The following is a 20,673-nucleotide window of genomic DNA, read 5'->3' on the forward strand; positions in this document are numbered from 1 at the left end:
CTTACAGGTTCTCCGCCTTCACCCTTGTCGCCTTTTTCCCCTGGTAATCCTGGTTCACCCTGCAAAACAGAAAACAACAGTTTGCCAGGAATACTTTCATAAAAGTATAAATTAGTAAATAAATAAAAAATAAATAAATTAGTAGGATTTCGGTAAATTCTTCTGGCTAATTTTTTTATTGCGGCACGCGGCTAGAGCTGATACGCAGAGGGCAAATGTAGCCCTTGGGGCAAAAGGAAGTTTTTGCACAATAAAGTTTTTTGTACTATGGCAGAGTTGTAGAGAAGTGTTTGTTATACAGCTGAAAAAATATGGTTTCTTATAAATCGTAAAATTGGTGCAATATTTTTGCTGTATTTGGTAATAGAGAAGCATACTTATGTAAATAAAGTTTCGGCTTTTACATTTTAGAAGTGTAGAAAGCTGTATTCGCCCAGTTAAATATTAGGCATTGCAAGCATATCTGAAAGTATGATAGGTCACCCAAAGATTTTGTGCATTTTATACAAGGTTCCTTTGCCACTGCTTAAGCCTGCTGACCAGGGCTCTGACATGGTATGCTTTGTTTTTTTCTGTTTTTCAATAGTTAGATATTCTCTCCGTCACAACTCTGTTAACAGATCCTTTTGTAAGGTTAACCCTAGCCGGTCAGATCCGGGCTTGTGTTATGACGCATGTATAATGTGTGCCTCCACTATTGCGTTGCCTGTGTTTATTTGTTGCTACCACAATGCTGTCGAGGCAACAGATCCATAGCAAAAGTCTCTCTTAAAAAAATGCTCCCAACCCTTGAACCTATTGACAAGGGGAGAGGGGATTCACTTCTTTATTTTAAAAGCAATACACATTTGGGAATGCATACATTTTTGTTCACGTCCTCAAATCAAACAGGAAAGCAATATATCAAATGTTGGGCCAGAGAACACCTTTTTTGGAGAATGTCTTTGGCATTTGTGAGCCCTGTAACCAGGCTGCTAGGGATGTTTAGCTCCTATTTTTAGGTTTCTCCTGCACAGTGCTTGTGCTGTGCTTGGGAAATCTATCGTTTTTAATATAAACTTAAAAGGGACTTACATCCGGCCTTCTTTCTTTCCTGGCTTCTCATTGGTTCCTATGTGTGCCACTTACCTTTCCTCCATTTCTACCAATGCTTGTTCCCCCTCTGCCTCGCTTATCACTTTCCTGCTGCCAAAGTACTGTTAATATCCGCTTTGGTAGAACTATATTTTGATGAAGTTGCCTTCTACTCTTGCAGCATATTAATATAACAATTTATCACCCGGAATGGCGGAGAGATTGAGAGATTTGCCGAGAATCACAGGATGCTGCGCTGCTGAGACTCGAACCGGGGTCCCCAGCTTTCGAGTCAGCAGCTCTGGCCACTGTGCTACATTTTCACCACGCCCATGTTATCTGTCAGGGAGTTCTTTCCTTCTCCCGGAAGGACGATGATTGATGGAAGCAGCTCTTTATTCATTACACAGGCGAAACCGCTGCATTACCAATTCTTGTTGGCTATTGGCAATGCTCAACTCCTACTGGGGGCTGCAGAGGGTGGGCACCTGCAGTCAGTTCTGTGGATTGAGATATAACTTTCATGATCAGACTTTGACCCAGAGCAAGAGAGGGAAAAGCAGGGAGCGAAAAAAAGAAGGAGATGGGAAAAGAGTGAATAAAGGAGAAGGCAGAGATGAAATAAGTCTGTAAGATAAACTGCCAGGGGTGGACAGTGGTGGAAGAAAAAGGCATGAGGTGCATCAAAGGTGTGGTATTTGGCAACCTCAGCACTGGTGAGCACCAGCAGTGGGCTAAGAGAGAACACGTTGAACCCTTCATTTATCGTTTTCCACACCAAGCAAGCTGTTCTTCTGCACAGCCTTTTGGGTCGATTTCCTCAGTCAACAAAATTAAGGGTATAGTTACTGATGATAAGGGTTTTAGAATGTGTGGGGCAAGGTCTCACCACAGTAAACTCCAGGATTATCTCCAAAGAAGCTTTGGTACTAACAGGATACTTCAAGGCCTATGGACAGAAACACAGAGGGTCGCCTCCTATGTCTCATGCCCTTGCGTGGGCGCAGCTGACAGGATTCTACGGGGAACAGCGTTTACAACGCAACTTTTACCATGCAGTACCTTTACCACACAACTTTTACAACGCAAGTCGTTACAACGACTTGCGCTGGGGGGCGTTGTAGGATAGGGAATAGTTTAATTTACTATCCAAAACCTTCCCTACTATCCACAGGGACTGGAGTTGGAATAGTAAATTAAACAATTCACTATCCAGTGCCCCCCAACGCAAGTCGTTGTAACGACTTGCGTTGTAAAACCTGCGTGGTAAAGGCATGCGTTGTAAAAGCATGCATAGTAACGACATACATCAGGATTTTACTGTATATCCTGATAGTTGGACTCAATCAGACTTTTCTACCCGGTTTCCTCAGACCCTGATAGGTGTGCGCTCTAAACAGATGGACAGGCCCGTAGGAACCCCTGCACATGGGCAACTGATGGGTTGCCCTGTGCTTATGTTCAGTCAAAATGCTGAAGTGGTTGTGCGCCTTCGATGCTGCCCGCGGACACTGGTGAGGCCTTTCCTGACGTGGTCATGGGGCATTGTGAATCTAGGGCTGAAGCCCTCCTGAGATCAGCATGCTCTGTTCCTAAAAACAGATCTTTACAATGAGACAGCTCACTTCAACCGCTGTCCCTTCATAAAGCACTGGTCACACGGTCATTCGTTCTGGTAGCACCTCATATCAGTCACGTGTCAGGAGATCCCCAGCTCTCTTCCCTCGCAACACCCATCAGGTCAGACGCTTCCATTTCTCCGTGCAATGAGGTGTGCATGGAGGGCCTGTCTAGCCTGCATGGGCCCTATTTCCTGGTGAGCAGAGAGGAACCTAGACTGTGATGTGTCGCTGCATCAGAGCGTCTACACAGCGATCGTGCGAACAATAAGTAAGAAACGCCTACAACCGGTCCCATGACCCTTGATCTGGGCTGAGAAAAGCTTCTTACTACCACTGTTTCACCAGAAGAGGGAGAAAATGCATGGATGCGGAGGGAGTAAAGAGGGAAGATAAAAACATTGGGCAGATCTACAAGAAAGTGCCGCAACGCAGCCCCGCAAGCCCTTTGGCTGCGCCACGCTGCAGCCCTTTCAGAGCACATGAATGCGACATATTTACAATGATATGTCGCATTTCTGTGCTCTCCCCAGCACTGGCGCAGAAACAGCTGCCATGCGCCGACACCCTTGCACCATGGTGCAAGGATGCCTTCGTCATGGGGAAATTGTTTTTGTGCAGGAAGGGGCACCTTCCTGCACAAAAACAATCACTACAAGCATTTGCCTCTTTCAATGCATGATGTAAAATGCAGCACGCACTGAAAGAGGAAAAAAACTAGGAGAATTTAAAAAATTTCTCCTCGTTACGTCTCGCTATGCCACCCCTCGGGTGCCGTAGCATACTGACGCATATCGAGTTTTACGATTCCTCGTAAATCTGGAGATGTGTCTCGTTCCATGGGTGTTGCGCTGGAACAACCACAGCAACACCCATGGAAAGCCCCTTCCATACAAAGTGCTGCGTGTAAAGGGACCATATTTACAAGGAGAGGAAAAGCCACACAGGGTGGCTTTTCCTGTCCTTGTAAATATGGGGCAGGGAAATGCGCTGCCAGTGCGTAACAAAAAGTGACGTACTGGCCGCACAAGGGGCTTAAAAATCTGCAACCCTAGAGCTCAGCACGAGAGAGGAAGAGCAATGAGGTGGAGACAAACGAAAATGTAATGAAGGAAGCAGAGTCTTTGAATAAACAACGGAGAAGGAAGAGGAACCCCATAACATTGGATGGTGACCCCCCCCCCCCCCAAAATGCACAATTGTATCCTAAATACAGCTGCCGGTGCAGAAAGCCCTCCTCGTAGACATTTTTGGGAATTCTCAAAACTCTATCAGGAGCACTCATGGGAGTATGTGACTGTTGTAGGTTTCTTGCAGACTCTTGGTAAGGCCTGGGTATTGCTGATCTGTGAGGATGTACATCTATTGTTGCAGGCTATGGATGTCTTTGTGAATGACTTGTAAAGCGTCTTCTCTGCGCTATGGATGCAATCTGTACCTTGGAGCAGCGTCTGAAGTTGAATTTGGTGGCACGGGAGCAGCTATGAGTGAGATATGTTTGCTCCATATGTCAATTAAACAATGACATCCCAGCACAGAATGTGACATTTTGTGCAGTCAGGGGTTCATGTTCAGAGTGTGAGGCTTGGTATTTACATTTTTATCACTGCCCTCAGCTTGCCCTAACATAACCCAGTAAAGCTAGATTATATAACCTTGGTGTAAAAAAAAGGTAATGCATCATTTAATGTGTTAATTTTGCTCCACCTGATAATAAATTGTTTTTTTCTCCCCTCTTTTTACGTGGCGTGGGAGAACCAAACACAACTGGATACATCGCTTGATGCATTACCTGCAACAGTAGCTAAATCAAATTCAGCGTTTTTTTGTAACGGGGTGATGGATAAAATGTTCAGCCTTTTAGAAAAAAAATATTTCCTTTCTCTCCCCTACTACCTCTGCCACCCTGCCTCACCCCCGACCCCTGCATGTATAGGGGAAACCCCATTGAATGTTGAATTATGTGTGTATACGACTGGAAAATCAAGTCCCACGCAGTCATTTAACATTCTTTGGGATTTTATACATAATTTCCAGGTACTGGGGTGAATTTATCACACGGCCACGGTAAAATTGTGTGTGAATTTGCCACACAGTAAAATTGCCCCAGTATAATCCAATTTATAGTCGGAGCCTAAACATTTTAAATGTTCTATTCAGTGGCTATATATAGTACCGAACAAATTTCAAAAAAAGTTTGTCAGATGTAAGCCAAATTATCCAGCAAAAGTTTGCTAATGGTCTGTAAAGAATTAGAGAAATTCACGACGAGAAAGTATGTGTTCTAACCAGGGGCATATTATCAACAACTAGCGATATTTATTGCTAAATAAGCTTAGCGAAATGTTTTTTATCGCCGCGCATCGCCGGATTTTATTGCAGAGATAACGTGCTATTAGCAACGTTTATCTCCAATGCGATAAAATATCCGCCGATAGCGGACAAAATGCGTGAATATCGCAGGGAAACCAGCGATATTCACGCATTAACGCCAATAGGGTCCTAACCTGAATATCCACCTCCCATTGGATATACAGGTTAAGAAGTGGTCAGAGCAGGCGTTAGTTTTCAGCGATATTCGCGCTTAGCGTGAATTTTTTCATCGCTACGCCAGCGTCGATAATAGGCAATAGCGATGTTAGCGACTGCTTTCAGTTGCTAACAGGTTTGGTATGGCCACTTTGCATGTCATTAGTGATAAATATCGCTGACATGCAAAGCAGGCCCCAAACCGCTCGCTATCACCTAAAAGCTGTCGCTAACTGATGTTAGCGACAGCTTGCTAATAGGGCGATTAAACTATCTCCACTTTGCAGCCGAAAACAGCTGCAAAAGTGGCAATAATTTCATATCGCCTGCCTTGGTAATATGCCCCCAGGTCACCAGAAAACTGCATCTACCTTCCGTTCTGTTGGATCATGGCTCTGTCTATTTACAGGTGGGTCCAACTATCTGGCATATGTTTCACCAAACCGTACCTTTTCCCAAGAAAGAGAGAAGTTTCTAAAACCAAAGCTTTCTGCTACCCAACAAGCTCCTTGAAGCTCTGACCCAATGCTTTCAAACGCTATATAGGCAATGCAGAGGGGCACCGGGTCAGCCCAGGTCTGCACAAATTAATTTGGAGACAGAAGGGTGCAATTCAAAAAGCAAAGAGCAACTGTAATAGATTGTAGACTTTCTTGAGTGATTTTCATACAAATATATTTATTTGGGATTTATATAATTCCCAGTGCATGAGCCCTTTCTTTGTTTCTGTTATCCCCTCTTCCCACACTTGCCTTCCAGGCTGGCAACCTGCTGGTGAACGTGTTAACCGCAATCTCTATCTCTTGGAATCTTTTTGCTTGTTCACAAAGCAGGTTTTTCAGATGTGAAGTCCCTCTGCCCCATCCTACTGCTACCGCCAACCCCAGCCTCTACTAAGCACAGAAGGTCCCTACTCCCTTTTATATGCCTGCTCCATGCACAAATGATCATCCAGGAATGGGAGACAGTTATAGGATGATCTTCTACCTGCATCAGTCCACCTTGACTTGGGGGGAGTTGAAGGGCCTGGTGGCGTTTTCTTTATAGGTGCTTGGAGCACACAATGAGATGGAAGCAGCTGCACTGGAGTGAAGGATTTCCTCTGGGGTGAGGGCTGGGCAAATAGACTTTGTTTGCCTTAGGGAGGTAGTGGTTTTAGGTGCCAACATTAGTTTTTTATCTTTGTGTTGTCTGTGAACTCTACAAAATAAATAAATAAATAAAAGGTTGGGAAGGCACTATCTTCTCAATTTCAGGCACTCCTAGCACAGACTTGTCCCTCTTGGACCTTTGTTGGACACCATTGTTTTAATGAATCAGCTTGCAGCTGAAAAGGGAATCAAGGAAGTTGCCAGAAAAAGAAAATACCCCTCACTTTGAATCGCTCGTTTTTCTATCCTCTGTTTTGCCTTTTTCAGCTTGTTTTTCTGCCCTCTGTTTTGCCTTTTCTGCTCACTCATTTTTCGGCCCGCTGTTTTGACTTGTTCTGCTCATTTCTTCTCTCTTCCTGCTGTTTCTTCATGACCTGGCTTTTAGTCGGAGACCTCGCACCCCAGCACCCAGATACTCTCAGGGGTGGCAGTGCCACGCTCTACAAATGCTGATTGAAGTGTCCACAAGGGAGTTTGGGGGTTGAGGGGATGTTATCCTTTAAAGACTATTATTAAAATTGTTGAATGGTGCTTTTTACAGCAACATTCTCTGAAAGAATTTTCCACAAAAGTGACATGTATCCCCTGCATTTCAGAAGGAGCAATCATGTAATATTAATAATAAAATAAATCCTGCTTGCTTCTGAGAGTTACTTTCCCCAGGGGTGTTGACAATGAGGGTGAAATTAATTTACCTTTTCCTTCTTTCATCTACTCTTTCTTCCCCCTTTGTTTTTTTCTGTTTTCTTCTTTTTCTTTCCCATTGTTCTCTTTTTGCCCTTTTCCTTTCACTGTCTTTCATTTCTCATCCTTGGTAGCTTTCTTCTTCCCCCTTTCTTCCCCATGTTTTTCTTTTTCTCACCTCTTTACTTTACATTCTTTCATTTTTATCTATCTCCCATTCTCACTGTTGCACCACTCCTATCTTGAATGCGCTCCTCTCTTACTTGGGGGCATGTTCGCAATGGCCAGCGATAATCATCGTTGGCCGTGCGTAGCGATAATTATATTATCGCACGCTATCTCTGGTATTTATTGCCCTGTTAGAGCGTAATTAACAACGCCTTACTCCAGGGTGATCAAAATTCCAGAGATAGCGAGGTTATCGCCCTTTTGTAGGGAACATCGCTGGTTTTCCAGCGATATTCCCTGCAAAAGGGCGATAAACTTGCTGATACGACCCACGGGTCGTATTAGCATAATCCACCCCCTATGTTAGGGATGGCTAAATCAGGATTTTAGCAAATTTAATCTGTGCTAAAATCAAGTGGACTGCCTTGTAAATATTGCGATGTAAACATCAGCGATAATTGCAAGGTGGCCCATCTGGAGTAAGCCCAGTAACGCCCACTTTGCAGCTCATTGGAGATGCAAAGGGAGGCGTTGGGAAAAAGGGTGCTAACATGCGATTATGCATGTTAGCCCCCTCTTGTAAATAGTGCGCTGGTTTTATCTCCGCTTTTTTGGCTTTGTAAGCCCTTGTAAATATGCGCCAAAGTTCTTATTTTTTATTTTCTGTCTGTCACCGTTGCTTTAATTATCTCCTTTGTAAGCCCTCAGCTTTCTCCCCTCCATCAAATGTATTCCAAGGAAGACCTATTTAGGAGCCTCTGTCTGCAGAGCCCCTGAAGCACTTATTCAACGTTTAGTATGGCCTAACCTGCTAGTCCCGTGGTTCCCAAACTGTGCGCCGCGGCGCCCCGGTGCGCCACTGTGAGGTGCCAGGGGCGCCGCGCGCACAATGTGGGAAAGTGCACTTCGTGTGAGCCTGAGGTGCAACCAGAGTCAAATTACGGGGGGGGGGGGCTGACCTTCAAGCAAAATCTCCACTCTATAGCTGCAGGGCCACTAAGCAGGGGGGGTTGGGCGGGCCATCAAAGCCTCATTAGCAAACAAAAGGTCTTTAAAGACCTTCGAAGTGCTTGGTGCGGCTGGCTGCGTGTGTGTCCAGGAGCTGTGTCATTCCGGGCTGCCACACGAGAGGGGGTGGGTGAGCTGAAGCCCTTTCAGTCAAATGGGTGTTTCGCTCCTGGTGTGAGCTGTAGTGCGAATAAAGTGCCCCCCTGCATTATCTGGGAACATGGTGTTTATGTCCCGAGAGTACAGGCGCGATACAGTCTGAACATGCTCTTCCCCTTACCCTCCCTGGAGTTTGGGGCTCTTTTGTTAGGGAAAGTGAGGGTGGGGGACAGACAGGGATTCCAGGCATTTGTCAGTGGATCTGAATGTGGATTAGGCCGCGGTGGCAGCATACTCCATGGAGAGAGAGAGCTATTCCCTTCAAAGGGCCGAGGTGCTTGCTTAGGCCACCTCTTCAGATGTTTGTGTTTCCAAACTGCCCATTGACAGCCTAGGAAAGTGTAGCGAGTGCTGCCCAGATGGAGGAGAGGCTGGAAAAGGGGGACTTTCACTTGTACAGAACACTCTGACCCGTAGATCAGGCGCCCCCTGGAGGAGGCGCTGCAGCCTTCTGATATTGGACGCCACCAAAATCCCCTTTAATTTTGGCCTGAAACCCCCTGGATCTATTTTTTATCGTTTACATTTTGGAAATAAATAGCGCGGATGTGTTGTTTTTGTTCCCATTTGGATGTCGTGTGGTTTGATATTTTCTGGACGCGATCTCGGCACATTTGGAGTCGTGTTTATCTTAGACTGAGCATGAAGGCGTGTGTGTGGGTGAGAATGGGGAGTTGGAGGCGGAAGTGGGATTTGGTAGGGGGTGGGGAGTAGTGAGGCTGCACTAGGCAGTTGTTCACTACTTTAGTTGTTGCGGATCCTGTGTGATGTGCCTTTTAAATGTAGTTCGCTGTGGCCACAAGTTCGACTCCCCAACCCAGTCCAAACCCACGTGTGCCTTAATGAAGAACTCACCTGGATTATTCTTAGTGCACATCCACAAGTTGCTGGGGAAGTAACCTTGTTTAATAAATCTATGCTGGCATTACAGAAAGTGTTTACTAATTGTCCCTCTTCTTCAAAAGTACGATTTGCGCTTTACTCGCTCCATGGAGCCCACCTTTTTCACAGTAAAATTATTAATCAAATACCTGCTTTTGCAGAAGTGGGACATTTAGTAAAGTAAACACTTTCTGCAAATGTGAGCATAGATTTATCAAACCCGATTACTTCCCCAGCAACCTGTGGATGTGTACACCGAATAATCCAGGCACATATGGGTTAAGCATCAGTGATTTCTCAACTGGGGAGAGGATGTGGCCTCTTATAGCTAAACCGGAAGACCTCGAACCAGGTTTGACTCTCAGCTGGAATGCTCAACATCCTGTGATTCTAATCTAGGGGAAAATCACTTAATCTCCCCAGTGCTGAACGAAAAGGAATGTGTCTATCGCAACTAGTGCTAATCAATATAAAGCGCTCTGATACCTTCGGATCCAGTTTGCGCTGAATAAAACTCTGGAAAAAAAATGCCAAATGCAGGGCTTTAAATTTAATACCTTCATTGCATCCCAATTACTTTAGGAAGCCAACACTAAGTACTCCTGAGGTCGTGATTACATCACCCCCCTTCCGCCCACCGGTAAAAACATGGTGGGGAGCCACGGCCAACTGCCAATTAGGTCAAGGGAGCCACGGGTCAAAAAAGTTTGGGAACCACTGTGCTAGTCAATTGGACCAATGGGCGGCCCCTCCGTAGCCACCCAGGTGGGTGGTTCACAGAGCCATGTACTAAAAGCTCCATTTTACAGAGCACACCACAGCATAAGCAGAACCAATAAACCTTTTAAATATCGGCTGCTGTTCACCTTAATATCCTGAAGGTTTTCAACCCAAGATGTTTAAATGACAATCAAAACAAAGGGTCTCTTTCAGAGCCAGCGAAATGACAGACCGTCTTATTTAATTGTGCTAAAATGTTACTATGACACATCAATAAAGTTTGAGTTTTTGACAACGAATGCTGAAGATTAACTCGCAAGAATTTCAAACTATTTTACTATGGCCTTCGGGACAAGAAGATGTAACAGATGAGACGAGAGGGTGTTTAAACAGAAAAAGTTGTTATCTCAAATTAAGGAATTTGAAGGATGGTGCATGTTATTGAGAAAATGCCGCAGACACGGGCAGAGGCTCTCGCTTTATATGTTTCTGTCCTATGTTGCCATCTAGTGGTTACTGTATAAAACACAGCGTCAATTTGTGGAATTACTCTGCATTTTCATAACTTTATCTAACTAATGAAAGAAGGAATTTGCAGATATATCTCATGTGTGAAACGGCTTATCCACGAATCACTAAAATTATCTGTAAATACATGTGTAGCCAGCGTATTCGGCCTCAGTCCAATCTCGCATGTACATCAAGGGCAAGCAGGTGCAGTGAGAACAGTTTGCAAATAAACAGGTAAACGTAAAAGTTAAAAAAAAAACACACAAAAAACATAGGTGATTATTAACAAGGCCCTTGTTTTTTTACTGTTAAAAATCAAGAACTTTGCTTAGTGTTGTCTGTATTATTAGAGCTCTGAAATCAATGTGTCAGCCAAACAAAAGAAAAACCAGGCAAAGCTTTTCATTTTTACCTGACTAATGACATGATTTCAGGCCTTCATTTCTGCAAAAATAATGAGCGAATGTATAACTTATAGGGGCATATTTACATGGAAACTGTTGGAGCACTGTGTTACACCAAAATTGTTAATGCCGTGCTCCAACAGTTTCAAAATACAGGGATGGGCGGCATTTACAATAATATGGCGGACCCCAACACAGGCATCCTTGCACCACAGTGCAAGGGTGTCTGTTTTGCAGGGAATGATTGTTTATCCACAGGAAGGGACACCTTCCTGCACATGAACAATCACTAATGGTGATTTGTAACTTTTATGTGTGCTTCATTTTGCAGCACACATAGAAGTTGCAACTCAACTTTATTTAATGATTGTTTATGTGCAGGAAAGGATCCATTCTTGGACCACTAATGGGGATTTGCTGTTTCTATGTGTGCTACAGAATGCAATACATAGAGAAACAGCAAAAACGAGGAGAAATGTATAATTTCTCCTCGTTGTGCCAGGTTAAGACCAGCTTTTCCCTGGTCTTATTTTTGGCGCTGCCACACAGTTATGCCACCATTGTAAATAGGGGACAGTGCTAAAAATCAATGGGTGTTGCGACGGAACGCCCACTGCAATACCCATTGCCCGCCCCCTTCAGGCTAAATGCTGCGTGAATAGGGGAATTATTTACAAGGCCGCGTTAAGTCACGTTAAGTGGCTTAACGCCACCTTCTAAATAAGGCAAAGGACTTAACGCCACCAGAACGTCTCAAAAATAGATGTTCTGGTGGTGTTAAGTCCTTGTAACTATTCCCCATAGAGCGCACTCTCACTCGGGCATCCTGGCACTAATCTTAGGACCCAAATAAATCCTTACACAAAGGCACTAGAAAAGAAAGGAAGGGTAGATGGAATGGCTAGATTAAGAAGGGTCAGAGAGAGTCCAGGGCAAGGAGGTGCCAAGTCTTCTGTCACTTTTTGAATTTGGCTTCAGTTTCAGTAAAGCGAAGAGAGCTCTGGTACCCAGCATCGTAAAGGACTCTCTGCCCCGGGATTTAAGTCCGAAGGGCTGGGGGCTTCAAAAGATTGGCACCGGAAGATCCCAGCAACCTCTGGGTCCTATAGTGACAGAACCGGTCCATAAGACATTTAGGTCCTCTGGATTGTGAAGTTGACGTATATTCCTACTCAGGTCGTTGAGGAAAAGCTTTTAATGCAGTGTTTGGTAGGTGTCTATATTCTATTGACTTTGCTTTTTTTCCCTTTTAACCTAATGGTGAGTTGCTGGGAACAAATTTACACTAAATCTAATACACCACAAATCACAAGGGCGTTTCAAGGGGCAGCCTAACATGGTCAAGCACAGGATCTGCAGTAACTCCAAGATGTGCCCCCTTTTGACTGCTACCTTGGGAACGCAGAGGGATGGGTAACCTAGGGCAACAGGCTCTGTGCCGGGCAACAGGCTCTGTGCCTGGCAACAGCGTCATTGTGATAGTCCATTATGCAGAAGTAACAGTATTGCTGTGTCTTCCAGAATCTGTTCCGCTTTAGAAGGTCACTGCTACTTTACAGTAATGACAGGGCTCCGCGCCAGCCAGAGAGAGTGCTAAGCATAGAAAATGAAGTATCACCAAGTGCTTCAGAAATAATTATAGGCAAGCGGCTCCTTGAGAACTCTTTATATTACTCACCCGGATCCCAGGCTCTGCTTCAATTATTTCCACCTGGATAAAAAGGAAACCATTGAGAGCGCCATTAAACAATATTGAAACTTACATACGAAAGTGTCCTCGTAATTGTGTCACGCACTTTAAAAATACACTTTATTATATGTTTGACAAAAAAAAACATGTTATTCTTTATTGTAAACATTTCATTATTCTCATATAGACTTTACAGTTCTAACTTCCACCAGAAACCTTTCAATTGACTATATTCCTCTGCTAATTCTCTTATCATTTTCATTTTAGTTAACCCACATAGGTGTTCTGTTCCAATGTGTTATATCCATGTCTACCCCAACCACACGGTACTAACCACTAACCACTATAACAGTGATACAATGTGCGACCTAAATTTTATAAGTAATATGAGCATAGTGGCATGCGTTCCGAAATCTAAACAGAATATTTTAGCATTTTAAGCCACTCTTATGAGCTAAACTGGTTGTTATAGACCCTTTACTCGAGTTATAGGCCCAACTGGGATACGACTTTTGAGAACCAGTCTAGCCCGAAGTACAGGGGCTACAACAAAAAGAACATTCTATCCACTGAGGGTACAATGCTCCACATTAAACCAGAAGAAACATTTGGATGTTGGAGCAGAAGGTCTATACAAGCCAGGGTTGGGCTTCTGCCACTCACTTGTCTATTATGGAGGCACAACATTCCGACGTTCTCACACTACAGTGTGCAAAAACTGTACATTACTTATATTGTATGCATGCTTTACCGAACGAAGGAGCCACCAGCCAACCACAGCAGGGAGAAATTACAGTACCTTTCATTATAAGCACATAATTGTGTGGTGTGGTATTTGGTGTTACCACCACCAGTGAACCACCACTGGCAGGCTGTCTTTGACGGTCTCACCGACATAAAGGTCATCGGTCTGACCGCCACATTTGGATGCAGGCGGTCGGACCGCATAGGTCAGGGGGACAGACCGCCGTTTCCGATAAAATCCATTATCCCGCTGGGTGCGGCAATTCATCCTTTCCCTTTAATAGAGGCGGTGCCTATTCTGGCACCACAGTAAGGATTAGGAGGTCCCTTTCCGACTGCCTTTTCATTGCAGTCCGACCACCAGAAAAAAGCAGACAGAAATGGACTTTGCAGGCCGCAAGCAGGCATCCTGTCCCGCGTGGGCACATGTAGTGCACCCCCACACATCCATGCACCATGTGCCATGCACCACGTGGTGTTTTTTTTTCTATTGTTCCTTGTGCTGGGGCCCTTTTCCAGGGCAGCAGCACAAGCCACAGTAGAAGAAAGCACTTTCTGACCACCTGCAAGGTGGTCTCATCCTACTTGGGTGTCGGTCAGTCTCCTGTCCGCTGAGATGGTGGTCAGCGTTCTGACTGCCCTCCATCGTAATTAGGGCCATACTTAGGAACCACTATAGCAAGGTGTAGAGATGGCAAAGGATTTGTGATCCTGTACATAACAAGGAGGTTCTCACCAAGTACATGATATGCAACAAGAAGCTTGGAGGATACAAATTGAGCCTGAATGAGATAGTCTTTGAAGAGATGTGTTTTCGGTTATTTTCAGAAGTGCAGGTGAGATGTTGCGAGTCTGAGATGGTTTTGGTGTATTTCCATATCCTGGATGTGCAGTTTGAAAAGGTTTGTATTCTGCTCTTTTGCCTTTTTTCACATTTTGATTTTCAAGTCTAACAAAGCTTTGCACATTTTGTTGGCCAAACAAGATGTGGATTCTTACACAGAATTAGGGCTGTTTTAAGCACACCATTAAGTTCCTATTTAGTCTTAGTGTTAGTTATCGCTTCCTAGGTTATCAGTAAAGGTGCAGAGCGGAAATATCGACGGGAAAATATCGAGTTACCTTAATATCGCCGCAGAAATATCTACAAGAAGAAATATCGATGTCAAAAATATAGTTTGACCAGAATATCGACAGACAGGTAAGTAATATAGATAACAGTAATATAGTTGTAATAAATATCGTTTACAAAAACATAGTTTACAAAAATATCGTTTTTTAAATAATTATAAGTAATTTAGTGTTTTTAATGAGTATTGTTTGTGAAATTAGTATATTTTGCAGCATTTTATTAGTTAATAATGTATTTTATGTTGAATTTAGTGTTAATAGTTCCGTAGCGGGTTGTGGGTTTATAGGGGAATAGGGTGGGAAGTAATTTAAATATAATAAAATAATTGATTAATTAATGTGTTAATTTAATATACATAGTTTAATAATTATTAGTTAATTAATTTCAATTAGTTAATTGATAATTAATTGTGTTAATTAATTATGTTAATTGTTTAATTAATTTTAGGTGTGTGTACTGGAATTTTTAAGTGAAAATGTAGTGAAGTAATAACATTTTAATTGAATAATTACATAATTATTGATTCATTAATTATAATTAAATTAAAAAAAACTAACGAGTAAATACATTTTAGTTTGTGTTGTGGTGTTTATAAGTGTATATGGTGTGAAAGCTGTCAATTAATTAATTATGTAAATATTTTGAAAATACAATACTAATCAATAATAAATTAGTAAATATTAAATGTAATTGAGTAATTATTTTAGGTGTGTAGGTGTTTGTTAATAATAATATATTTTAATGTATATATTAAATAAGTTTATAATCTACAGTAAATTTAATACTAAAATTGACAGATGGTTTATTATTTTTTTTGAGCTCCTGCGCTTTCCCTACTATTGTACTCACTGGAGTGGGAATAGTAATTTTTACTACTACGCTATCCAACGCTTTTCCTACTGTTGCACCCTCTGGAGTGGGAATAGTAATTTTTACCCCTACGCTATCCAACGTTTTCCCCACTGTTGCACACGCTGGAGTGGGAATAGTAATTTTTACCCCTACCCTATCCAACGCTTTCCCTACTGTTGCACCCTTTGGAGTGGGAATAGTAATTTTTACCCCTACTCTATCCAACGCTTTCCCTACTGTTGCACCCTCTGGAGTGGGAATAGTAATTTTTACCCCTACGCTATCCAGCGCTTTCCCTACTGTTGCACCCTTTGGAGTGGGAATAGCAATTTTTACCCCTACGCTATCCAAAGCTTTCCCTACTGTTGCACCCTCTGGAGTGGGAATAGTAATTTTTACCCCTACGCTATCCAGCGCTTTCCCTACTGTTGCACCCTTTGGAGTGGGAATAGTAGTTTTTACCCCTACGCTATCCAGCGCTTTCCCTACTGTTGCACTCTTTGGAGTGGGAATAGTAATTTTTACCACTACGCTATCCAACGCTTTCCCTACTGTTGCACCCTCTGGAGTGGGAATAGTAATTTTTACCCCTACGCTATCCAACGTTTTCCCTACTGTTGCACCCTCTGGAGTGGGATTAGTCATTTTTACCCCTACGCTATCCAACGCTTTCCCTACTGTTGCACCCTCTGGAGTGGGAATAGTAATGTTTACCCCTTCGCTAGCAAATGTTTTAACTAATAATATTTTTTATATATTAAATAAATGTATGTATTATTGTTGTTATATAATTTTATGTGTTAAATATATGTATATGTACACATTTATTAAGTTTATAATGAAAAAGTTTAGGTAATTTGTTATAAATAGTTAAAATATAAAAGTAATGTAATGTATTTTGTTATTAGTACTTATATTTTTTAATTATTTAATGTAATGTTAATTAATTTAAAAAGTCGATATTTTTAACATCTATATTTATTACATCGATATTTTTGAGTAGATATTTATGTACTTACCTGTTTAGGTGTAGGGTGTCGATATTTTTGTAAACGATATTTATACAACTATATTTTTGTCAACTATATTTTTGTAATCGATATTTAAACACCCTACCATCAGTAAAACCCTCTAGTGAACAATACAGACAAGTCAACAACACTCATTAAGAGAATAAAGATCCAGATAGGTCAATCTTCTTGCTTTTTCATCAATCCTTTATTTGTAAATGGAAAATGTAAAAAACTACCAGCACACTGTTTGCTGACACGTGTTTCGTCTTTCTCTAAGACTTTCTCAAGGCATGAGCACTGGTAATGGGTGCCCCAATTTCAGCTAAAGCGATAGAATCATCAAAAAACTTCTGTCCGTACAAAGCCAGATTCATCCGAGTACCGCCGAGAGTTCCCAGAACAAGTTCCCACTGTAATAGAACGATATCCCCGCAAGATCCTAGTTCATTCCGAACAAAACATCAGTGTGATCGCACAGAACAACTGCTGGGTATTTTATATCAGCTGGCCAAAAGATATCTGTGCACTCCTGTATGAGGTATGAAAGTATCAATTTATTACAGATCTGCTGCGTTCTAGTGGGTCTGGGGTGGTCACTCAGTCAGTCTAAACATTCTGCCCCAGCTCCTATATGAGTAGAGACCTCTAAACATATGTTAAGCGTCCTCAACACCATGTAACAGCTTCAGTTTACTGTATAAGACTTGTCGTATTGTCCAATAGAGGGTTTAACTGATACCATAGGAAGCAATAACTATAGCAGAGACTAAATAGGAACTTAATGGTGTGCTTAAAACAGCCCTCATTCTGAGTATGTAATTCTGTTGCACATTGATTTGTGCCTATAACACCTTGAGGTAGTAGGTGTTTGGGGCGGATATAGCACCCGCTTTGTGCATTTAATAGTATATTCAGATTTATCACACTCTTCTTCTTGTTATAGCACTGTGTTGTTTAGTGAAATGTGCAGACGTTTCCCTATGGGAACACCACTACCTAAGTTGTGATTTGTTGGAAGATGTGGATTCTTATAGGTTGCCTGAGAGGTTCGTCAGTACTTACTAATTTGTAGATTACATAAAACAGGTATTGCTGAGGATGTGGACATGTAAATGAAACCAGTGCTGTTCTGATGTGGTAGAAGTCAAGTGGTGATACTTCTGTGCCCTTTTGAGGAGTCAAACAGGGATGTTCAAGATGCTCTTCAGTGAAACAAGGGGTGTGTCAGGGAACCATCATCCTGGTAGGAGACTATGAGGGATTCCACTGTTGTTATGATATCTGCTTAAAGGTGGGTGGGTTTGTTTTGTAGTGGGACAGTGCTAACTTTACAACTGTGTTTGCGGATATGACTTCTGAATGGGATATTTTGGCTATTCTTGAATCCAAGTGATTTCACATTTCCATGTTGAGTTTCAGTCTTTCATGGATGTATGACGATACAACGCATGCTTTCACATCGCATGCCTTTACAACGCGGTGTTTACAACGCATGCCTTTACAACGCATAGTGCTTTGGGGCGCTGGATAGTGAATAGTTTAATTTACTATTCCAACTCCAGTCCCCGTGGATAGTAGGGAAGGTGTTGGAAAGTACATTAAATCTATTCCCTATCCTAGAGCGCCCCCCAGTGCAATGCGTTGTAATGGTTTGCGTTGTAAAAGTTGCGTCGTAATGGTAGTGTGTTGTAAAAGTTGCGTTGTAAAGGTTGTTTACCGTCTTTCATACCTGTACTTGAACTTTTCTGGAAGGATTGTTAATAGGTAAGTTGATGAGGATGTATATCAAATTGGCACTCAATAGCTAGGCATTGATGGAGGGATTAGGAGGGTGTTGTAAAGAATATTGTATGCAGGATTATTTCTATTATATATATATATTGTGTCCTAAATATCACTTAGCAAGATATAGCCCCATTAGGGATAATATAAGCAAAATCTACACCCAAAGGGGCGATATTTGTATAAACAAAATTCAGGACAATACTTTAATGTCAGATGATCCTTAGGACTAGGATATCTTGGTAAACAACTAGATGAAGATGTGGTGGAGCTTGAGATGTTTGATATTGTTGCTGGTGCAAACTCTCTTCTTGAGATTCATTGGCATTCTCTTAAATGGTGATGTCATGAATGTACATGCATTGGTTGGAGATGATTGAACACTTGATGCATCATTAAGGTGCTAAGTATATCATTGTTATCTACTGGAATCTGGAGACATTTCCTTTGTCAGGTTTATGCTTGTTGAAAGGACATGCATCTCCTTTTCGGTTGATGGCCGCAAAGGCTGAGAACACTTCAAGAAGTGAAAGGAGGAAGGGGACAACATTGTCATTGAGGAGTGGGGCATCGCCAAAGAGTAACCTAATGTTTTCGTGTCATTCTACTAAAGGAAATATGTGTGATGGGCTGGTTGTTGGCAAGATTGCCTGGTAAAAGTCTGTGTTTTTAGAAGAAGCAATTTGTCTTTGTTGCTCTTCATTTCAAATAAGTTGAGGATTTGCCAATCATAATTTGCAGGTCATAAGTCAAAGAGTGGGCAATGTAGCCATTTGACCTTTTCCCTCAATATCGCCCAATGCTTACTTTGTTTTGTTGCAACCTACCTTCCCAGGAGCACCGGGTGGGCCAACCGGACCAAATTCACCCTAAGAGGAAAAGAACATGATTAAAGAAAATCCAGTACAACACACGCCCACAAATTATGGCAAGCCACTTTGGAGTTGCAATGTGTTAGTGCTCAACATATGGGCGTGCTCTCTATTCATCGTCATAGAATTCCTTGAGTATACATGATATAGTCATACGTATAAATATGAATTAGCAATACCATTTGGATGTTTTATACACAGAGACAGACACTTTTGTACTAAATGTTGCCGCTACATGTTTAAGCTGATGAAGAGGAGAATACTCCAGGCTGAAGCAGAACCCACCAGTTATTATATATTTTTCAATATTAGGGTTGTGCAATATTGTGATATTTTTCAACTAAATATTTTTGGATGAGCTGTGAGGTTTAAATTGCCCAAACACAGGGCCTCATTTATGAGAAATGACGCATCGCTGCGTGAAAGCAGCGGTGCGTCACTTCTAAGTGCGCACTCCTTGCGTCATGATGATGCGTCATATTTATAATATGACGCATCATGTCGCAAGGAGTTACAGATACGTCAGTATTTCTGACATATCTGTAGGCGCAAAAGTGACGCATTGCTGGAGTGTGTCACAAAAGTGACGCAACTCCAGAAATGTGTACTTTCACATGGGCAAGTCCCATGTTGTTAGTGTCTGCCTCAGTCTTACACCTGCCATGAAACAGGCGTAAGATATTGACGCATTTGGGTCCTTGAAATGGTGCAGTGAAATCTCATAGATTTCACTGTGTCACTTCTATGACCCTTTCTTGCGTCAATACGCCCCCCTTGCATACATTATACCTGGCGCAGGTATAATGTGGCGCAGGGGTTTACAAAGTGACGCATCTACCTAGATGCGTCACTTTGTAAATATGGTGCAACAAGGCACATTTTTTACACCACTGGTGTGTCACAAAAAGTGACGCACCGGCGGCCTAAAAGTGACACACAGCTTCATTAATGATGCCCTAAGTCTTTAAGAGTAGGCTTAACAAAAATGTTTCTGCACAGAAATTCTTAGACAGAAACTTTTTTCTGCCAAGGATTATTGGTTGCAAATTACGTTTTGCAAAGTTTGAAAAACTTAAAAATATGAGCGAAATGGGAAGTTTGTAAAGTAGTCAGGCTAAGTGTGAATGTCATCCACTCAATATTAAGTGTCTGGTAGTCCATTTAAATTGCTAATAAAGTCAACGTCACAGAAAGTATTCTTAGAAACTTCACAGAAACCATAAAGTGTTATTACCCACTGCAATTACCTAAGCAGCTAAGCAGAAAATCGTTTTTTCAAAATCAATATTTGCTTTTGTTTTAAACGCAACATCTATTCTATTGAAATTAAATTAAATGAACTAAGCAGCTGTGAAAGTCTCCCACAAACTTACTCTTTTTTTAAATGATTGGACACATTTGGACCTGAGTCACAGAGAATGTCCACGTGTACGTGTAACGCACTCAATCCTATTTGTTTTAATATGATTCATTACATCACATAGCAATACCACGCATGCCATTACTACGCGGGTATTACTACGTGATGTCAATTACAACAACATACCATTACATCGCAACATTTTACCATGACTATGCCTTTACCATGCATGCTTTTACAATGCAAAGGCATGTGTGGTAAAGGTATACTCATGGTAAACGTTTGCAAGGTAAGTGACTCCACCCTACCCAACCCTAAAT

General features: G+C 42.1%; 1 protein-coding gene across 1 annotated transcript in view; it reads right to left on the reverse strand.

The window, feature by feature from the left end:
• COL22A1 (collagen type XXII alpha 1 chain) overlaps nucleotides 1-20,673 on the reverse strand; it is a 994,625-nt gene that overhangs the window by 174,083 nt on the left and 799,869 nt on the right. Inside the window, exons 32-34 of the mRNA XM_086966258.1 lie at nucleotides 18,949-18,990; nucleotides 12,587-12,619; nucleotides 6-59 (exon numbers count right to left, since the gene is read on the reverse strand). Coding sequence (XP_086822384.1) covers nucleotides 6-59; nucleotides 12,587-12,619; nucleotides 18,949-18,990 — 129 coding nt within the window. The remainder of the gene's footprint in view (nucleotides 1-5; nucleotides 60-12,586; nucleotides 12,620-18,948; nucleotides 18,991-20,673) is intronic.

Source organism: Lissotriton vulgaris, chromosome 4_1 (genome assembly GCF_964263255.1).
Source record: "Lissotriton vulgaris chromosome 4_1, aLisVul1.2, whole genome shotgun sequence".
NCBI classification, from domain to species: domain Eukaryota; kingdom Metazoa; phylum Chordata; class Amphibia; order Caudata; family Salamandridae; genus Lissotriton; species Lissotriton vulgaris.